Genomic DNA, 8,458 nt, shown 5'->3' with positions numbered 1-8,458 from the left:
CTCCCCATGTGCCCCCACTGTTCAACCGGCTCCCCAAGTGCCCCCCACTGTGCTGCCTGCTCCCCATGTGCCCCCCACTGTGCAGCCTGCTCCCCATGTGCCCTCCACTGTTCAGCCGGCTCCCCAAGTGCCCACCACTTTGCAGCCTGCTCCCCATGTGCCCCCCACTGTGCAGCCTGCTCCCCATGTGCCCGCCACTGTTCAGCCTGCTCCCATGTGCCCCCCACTGTTCAGCCTGCTCCCCATGTGCCCCCCACTGTTCAGCCTGCTCCCCATGTGCCCCCCACTGTTCAGCCTGCTCCCCATGTGCCTCCCACTGTTCAGCCTGCTCCCCATGTGCCCCCCACTGTTCACCCTGCTCCCCATGTGCCCCCCACTGTGCAGCCTGCTCCCCATGTGCCCGCCACTGTGCAGCCTGCTCCCCATGTGCCCCCCACTGTTCAGCCTGCTCCCCATGTGCCCCCACTGTTCACCCTGCTCCCCATGTGCCCCCCACTGTGCAGCCTGCTCCCCATGTGCCCGCCACTGTTCAGCCTGCTCCCCATGTGCCCCCACTGTTCAGCCTGCTCCCCATGTGCCCCCCACTGTGCAGTCTGATCCCCATGGTTCCCCAACTGTGCAGCCTGCTCCCCATGTGCCCCCCACTGTGCAGCCTGCTCCCCATGTGCCTCCCACTGTGCAGCCTGATCCCCATGTGCCCCCCACTGTTCAGCCTGCTCCCCATGTGCCCCCCACTGTTCAGCCTGCTCCCCATGTGACCCCACTGTGCAGCCTGCTCCCCATGTGCCCCCCACTGTACAGCCTGCTCCCCATGTGCCTCCCACTGTGCAGCCTGCTCCCCATGAGCCTCCCACTGTGCAGCCTGCTTCCCATGTGCCTCCCACTGTTCAGCCTGCTCCCCATGTGTCCCCCACTGTGCAGCCTGCTCCCCATGTGACCCCCACTGTGCAGCCTGCTCCCCATGTGCCTCCCACTTTGCAGCCTGCTCCCCATGTGTCCCCCACTGTTCAGCCTGCTCCCCATGTGCCCCCCCACTGTTCAGCCTGCTCCCCATGTGTCCCCCACTGTGCAGCCTGCTCCCCATGTGTCCCCCACTGTGCAGCCTGCTCCCCATGTGACCCCACTGTGCAGCCTGCTCCCCATGTGCCTCCCACTGTGCAGTCTGCTCCCCATGTGCCCCCCACTGTTCAGCCTGCTCCCCATGTGTCCCCCACTATGCAGCCTGCTCCCCATGTGCCCCCACTCTGCAGCCTGCTCCCCATGTGCCTCCCACTATGCAGCCTGCTCCCCATGTGCCCCCACTGTGCAGTCTGCTCCCCATGTGCCCCCACTGTGCAGCCTTCTCCCCATGTGCTATCCCCTGCAGCCTGCTCATGTAGTCAAAAGCACTGCCACGGGAAGAAGTCATCGGCAGAATGGAAGATCAGCTAGTAAACTGACTTCAAAATGATGGTCACATGGTGTGGTCACATGGTATGTGACATCATATTGGTACGAGTAAAGAGAAGGAACTAGACACTAACCTATACTGGGTGTAGTGGTTGTGGATTCACGTGGTAGCAGCAGCGGAACTACCGGCAATGAAAGGGCCCACAGCTGTGGATGTTAATATTAGTACTAGTAATGTCACAGTCCGTAGCTGTGAGTCCTTTCATTGCGTCCCAGCTCCGCCAACCCACCTTCCCCGCGATGATGGATGCTGCCAGTGCCAGTCAAGGAGTATAGCGGCTACTGTCTGCAGTTGGCACAGTCCCTGCAGCATCACACACAGCTGTCTGCGGCAACGCCGACCAATCATAGTGCAGCCTGCGTGGGGCCAGCCAATTGCAGGATCCCAGAACATTCCAGGACACAAGAGTTCCCACTCACCAGAAAAAAAAGTGGGCAGCGACGAGCTGGACATGCTGACCGGGCAGGAAGGTGAGGGAGGCGGGCAGCTGAGGTGGCTGTACCGGGCTGTATGACGTGTGGCGGCATGACTGTTAATCTGCACTCACTCCCTCTGTATCCAATCACTCAATATGCCCTCCTCAGCGTGCATTCTCAGAGAGCATTGAACCTGACCACTGCAGTTTAGTGTGCGGGACCTATATGAGAGGAAGAGACGAGGCCTAACCATAGCAGGGTCCAGGGAGTAAGGAGCCGGCTCCAGCTGGGGCCCAGAGCAGGATCTTCAGTGAGGCAGCCAGGGAGGTGGTACCACAGTCTAGCTGATCCAACAGTTGACTTCAGTACATTTACATGTAAGCTGTGTCACCTTATTGGGGCCTTTATCTTGTGTCTGTGTATAGGGGCTGTGATATTCTGTAAGGGGCTTTGAATCTGTATGTAAGGGCTGTGATACCTTTATAGGGGTCTGTATACAGTAAGTAGGGGCTATTACCCTATAATGGAATATGTGTCTTTTTATATGATCTGTATTAGCTCAAAGGGGACTGTGGTATATTGTGGCTTTGTCTGAATAAATGGGTTGTGTTACTATATAGGGGCTGTGTAGTGGGGCTGTGTCTGCTTATAGGGGCTTTGTTACCTTATAGAGGACAGTATATTGTGGCAGTATATAGGTGCTGCGTTACCTTAACCCTCCTCTTAGTGCCTAATGGTAACCTCCCACAGCCTAACCCTCCTCTTAGTGCCTAACGCTAACCTCCCACAGCCTATCCCTCCTCCTGGTGCCCAACACTAACCTCCCACAGCGTAACCCTCCTCCTAGTGCCCAACACTAACCTCCCACAGCCTAACCATCCTCCTAGTGCCCAATGTTAACCCCCACAGCCTATCCCTCCTCCTGGTGACCAACGCTAACCTCCCACAGCCTAACCCTCCTCCTAGTGCCCAACACTAACCTCCCACAGCCTAACCTTCCTCCTAGTGCCCAATGCTAACCCTTCACAGCCTAACCCTCCTCCTAGTGCCTAACGCTTACCCCCTACAGCCTAACCCTAACTCTACTCCTAGTGCTTAATGCTAATCCCCCACAGCCTAACCCTCCTCATAGTGCCTAACGCTTACCCCCCACAGCCTAACCCTAACTCTCCTCCTAGTCCTTAATGCTAACCCCCCACAGCCTATCCCTCCTCCGAGTGCCTAACACTTCCCTTCTGCAGCCTAACCCTGTTGATGGGAGTCAGGATTCAGGAGAACAGCCGATAAACAGCAGGCAGTCAGAAACAGTATGACTTGAAAATGAATACAATACATTCAATTCTACTAAGTGTAATCCCAATGTGGGAAGAGAGGTCAATTCATATTCCTGATCACACGTGATTTAAAATAGATCAGATACAACTCCAGTAAAAGATAGATAGATAGATAGATAGATAGATAGATAGATAGATAGATAGATAGATACTGTATGGTGGCATTTGAGGTGAATCTAACCTATCAAAAAGACATTTTTGCACCATATTGTTCTTTAAGTATATCATGGTCTGGGGGAAGGGAGGGCGGGGGCATTTGTTCATCTACAATGCAAAATAGTCTTCAGTGAAATTGCACATAACTATTGATACTCTGTGTGCCCCAAGGCAATGCCTTTTCTCCTACTCTCTACTCCGGGATTGGGGCCCAAAGCATATTGATGTACCTCGGCCCACCACTCACTAGTTCCGCCTCTGCGTGGTAGGGTGGCGGTGACCAGGGCAGGTCTTTGTAACTTTGACAAATACTAATAATTTCTTTTGTTAGGAAAAGATGTTCTGCCTAACTTTATTTTATGATTTATGTCAAATACCCTTGTTGTACCATCTACATATACCAATATATAAATCTTTTAATCAAACCAAATATATATATAAGAACAATTCCAACATTCTGACTTCTTATGGTTGGAATAAACATGAAAAAGTTTGTTTCAAACTGGCATGACTCCTATTAATAAGCAAAGTATCACTTTATTAGAAACTTTATAAAATGAGTTAACTTTACTCATTAGATTAATTACAAAGAGAAAAAAGAAAGACTCAGTGAATTCTCCGTGGGATCAACAGAAGAGAGACACTCTCCGCACTCCTCTATAAAATGATCTACGTTCACACCATGATCTCACATATTGGACTCTATGATGAAGCGTTGAGATATCAGATAGCCTATAATGTTTGGAGGAAATATCAGCGTACATGGATCTCTGGCTGAGGTGATCACCATCTTTATCATTGGACTTGATTATAACAGGCAAAGAAAACATCCAAATCATATCAAATATGACCGCTATCTGGGCAACAATGGTAATATAAACCCTCTTGCAATTCTAACAGGATCCGTAGCTCAAAATGTAGATGTAGCATTTGGAGCTACTTCAACTTCAACTTCATTGTGCTATATTACATAGCCGGTCCGTTTGCTATCTTTCGATAATCCAATGGTAGTCAATATGCACAGTGCCTGATTATTTTATTGTTTGGCTCAGGGAGCTGTAGCACTAGAAATAAAAGACAGAAACATCAAATAAGAGACAGTTATTTCAGTGTGATATGCTTAGGCTAAAATATGTTCATTTTAGGAAAATTAATCTTTACTTTCTATCGGTTTTAATTGAAAGAGTGATTCTTCAGAAAGCACAATACAATGTTTTAACATGATGTAATTAAAGTAATGTGGCTGCAGACTTATATATGGATGGATTTTCCAAGTAATAGCAGCAACTTGAGATTCCATTTATGTGTTCAAACCACAATAGCTACAGCTTTAAATAATAATAAAAAAAATATTAACAATGAATAAATATTAATATTTATAATTATAAGTTTTTTTTTTATTATTATTTTCTTAATCTATTTTGCTGCAGGTTTATTTTCTAATATTTTTTTTTAATAAGTAATAGTCAATATGAACTTTTATTATTATTATTATTATTATTATTATTATTATTATTATTATTATTATTATTATTATTATTATTATTATTAGGAAAACTGTCACACAAAAATACCCTAACCAAAATAACTTAAAAGTCTCTGTAAAAAAAAATAGGTTGACACCAAATGCGGCATAAGGTTGACATAATCATAACTTCAGCACAAGCAACATGTTGACATGACATGGTCGACACATAAAAAGATTAAAATTAATATTTTTACAATTTTGTTTATTGTTTTTTGGAGACTTTTTTCATTTTTTACCATTCATGTGGACTCCAATTGTCAATGGCAATTGAGGTGTGTGAAGCGAGCCATGTGTGGGTAAGCACTACACTATTTGGGGGTCCACTTGTTCTGGTGTCAACACTGACACCAGAAAAGTGGAAAACTCATGTTGCTCTTTTTATACGTTGACCATTTCCAAGTCAACCTTGTGCATGAGGTTGTTATGTTGCTGTCACCCCGGTGCATGTTGACCTTTGGATGTCAAACTATTGACTGTCAACCTAGACACCTCTATCTATCTTTGTATCTACTGTACCTACATATATATATATATATATATATATATATATATATATATATACATATATATATATATACATATATATATATATATATATATATATATATATATATATATATATACATATATCATCCATTTTAATCATTTGTTTTCTGATTGTTATGGTGTCAGGGAGTTTGTTTAGCACTGAAGACAAGTGTGCAAATTACAAGTTTTGTAAAATCCCATTTTCTGCATGTACATCTGCATAAGTAAGCATTATTGTAAGAATATCACACATTTCCATAAAAAGCTCTTTTAGTGTGCTCCTAGAACACTGATAAATGTAATATTATTAATAATAATCATCATCATCTTAAAAAAAAAAAGTTCACTATCACTATTTGATAAATTCTACTAAATAAACAACCTGCAGAAAAATGTGTTTTAAATATAATTTGTCCACACTCTATAATGAAAATATATTAAACAAATTTACAAAATTAGGTATTTGTATTCAGTAAAATTCTAACGGATTTTTAACACAAAAATCCAAAACTGTAATAAACTACTTTGTGATTAATAATGCAGAGTTGTCTATATGTGTTCTATCTATCTATCTATCTATCTATCTATCTATCTATCTGTCTGTCTGTCTGTCTGTCTGTCTGTCTGTCTGTCTGTCTGTCTGTCTGTCTGTCTGTCTGTCTATCTGTCTATCTATCTATCTATCTATCTATCTATCCAAATATAATTGTTTTAATAGTTTGTTTTCAGATTGTTTCATTTTTACATTTGCAAGAAAAATAACATAGTTAAATGACTGTCCTCTTATTACACCAATGCTAAATGTGGAGCTTTGTGTTCCTCCCCCAGGTAACATATGAGAACAATATCACCTCAGTCATACTTGTTGGGATTCCAAATCTTCAAAACTTTCAAATTCCTCTGTTCTTGCTCCTGCTCATCGTTTACTCTGTGACCATCTCTGGAAACCTCCTAATCATGGTTTTATTTCTGCTGAGCAGCAACCTTCAGACCCCCATGTACTTCTTCATTACACAGCTATCATTATATGACATCATACTAATCACAGATATTCTCCCTAACCTGCTGCACATTGTGCTGTATGACGGATGTGTTATGTCACTTATTGGGTGCATTGCTCAGTTTTATTTCTTTGCTACGTCTGAGACCTCCGAGTGTCTTCTTCTGTCGGTGATGTCCTATGATCGATACCTGGCCATCTGTGACCCTTTGCGCTATCATTCTATAATAAATCCCAGGTTTTGTGTAAAATCTATGACTATAATTTGGATAATGAGTTTTATAATGATGATGGTTGATGTTCAATCTATGTGTAGTTTACATTTCTGTGGACCAAACGTCATTGACCATTTCTACTGTGACTTTGAGCCAATATTGAAGCTTTCCTGCTCTGATACCTCCATAATTCATATTGAGACTTTGGTGATGGCAATTTTAGCTATAATGGGACCATTCATAATAATTGTGATGTCATATGTATATATTGTATTTACTGTTCTAAAGATACCATCCTTTACTGGAAGACAGAAAGCTTTCTCCACCTGCAGCTCCCATCTCCTGGTGGTTTCCATATTTTATGGAACACTGATAATCGTTTATGTGTTACCTACAAAGCGGTTCTGGATACTCAGCAAAATCATGTCTCTGTTTTACACAGTGATCACGCCTTTGCTAAATCCAATAATATATACTTTCAGAAACAAGGATTTTAAGAAAGCATTTGATAAATTAATAAAAAACATTAATTTCTCCAAAAAATTGTAACAATGTGCAATGAAACAAATGTATCATGTATCAATGTATGAAATGTAAGTAAATACAGTATGTTATGTGTTATATTGCCAAAAATATTTGTCAAATTTAAATTATTATTATGGGTTCTACTGGTGAATGAGTGGGTGTGATAATTTTACCAGGCGCCAGAGAATGGGTTAAAATTACATGGAAATTTATTGTAAAGAATAACATATACTTTTAATATTTCTTAAAAAGGAGGGATGAGTCCTTACCCTTAAGGGTATTTGGAGCCAGCACTGGGTTGGTAAGTGGCAGGGATACAGTCCGGAAGTGCACCCTGGGTACTTGTGTAGTATCACGGCGCCCATCGCATCGCATGCCACTAATTAAGGTATGCAATGGCATGTGATGTTACCCGATTTGAGCCTTTCCCCGGGCGTGAGCATACAATTTTAATATTGAGTCACATCGCATGCCATTATAATGGCATGCGATGCGATGTGACACGATCGTGCCCAATTTGGGCTTATTCCCATGTTAAATGCCCCCCCCCCCACAAATTTTTAATTGTATACCCACCCTGATGGGTAATGACTATGTTAAATGCCCCCCCCATTGTTAACGCCACCCCACTATCAATGCCAACGTGAAGCGTGGGGAGCGCAACGAGCCAGCGAGAGACGTTGGTACGTGTCCTCCGACCTTTTCATACCCCCAATATCCACGTCGGCGTGGAGTTGACAACGCATGCGATGTGATGCGACGCAATTTTTTGGTTGTACAATGCCCTACGATGGAAAAGGTGGGAGCTGTGATAATACACAAGTACCGCACCCTGCAGTGGCCCCTAATACCTTAGTACTTGGTAGGTTCACCCAGTTTAAGTCCAGTCAGTCACTGCCGCCGACGCGTGTTGAGCATCAGGTGCTCTTCTTCCAGGGCAAAGAGGTATTATTTCCTAATCATATTATTATTACTAGCTGACCCACCCGGCGTTGCCCGGGAAAACCTGGGGTTTCTTTATTTCCAAAATTGCTGAAAAATGTCATCTTACAGTATGCTGTGCCAAAGACCTAAGATTGTAATTTGTTATAGATTCCACCATAATATTAGAATGTGTTTGCACTGATACTCAATGACGGCAATGAAATCAGGTGTGGTGTTGTTGTTTGAAACACAATGCTCCTGAGTTGATAACTTGTATGTGTTGATGAATTCCATATCCACTCCTGAGATTTAGCACCTATGACATACCCTCCAACATCTGAGGGTCAGAAACCAGTACAAAATCAGAAAGGGACGTGGCCAC

The 8,458-nt window shown here is 43.7% G+C and overlaps 1 protein-coding gene across 1 annotated transcript; it reads left to right on the top strand.

Annotated features, from left to right (window-relative positions):
• The first annotated feature begins 6,213 nt into the window (after nucleotides 1-6,213).
• On the top strand, nucleotides 6,214-7,176 carry LOC146072194 (olfactory receptor 8H1-like). The gene has a single exon (XM_083179521.1). The coding sequence runs from the start codon at nucleotides 6,214-6,216 to the stop codon at nucleotides 7,174-7,176; it is 963 nt and encodes a 320-aa protein (XP_083035647.1).
• The last annotated feature ends 1,282 nt before the right edge of the window (nucleotides 7,177-8,458 follow it).

Source organism: Crinia signifera, chromosome 4 (genome assembly GCF_055691185.1).
Source record: "Crinia signifera chromosome 4, ASM5569118v1, whole genome shotgun sequence".
Classification (NCBI taxonomy): Eukaryota; Metazoa; Chordata; class Amphibia; order Anura; family Myobatrachidae; genus Crinia; species Crinia signifera.
This window is presented reverse-complemented; position numbering and strand designations above follow the sequence as displayed.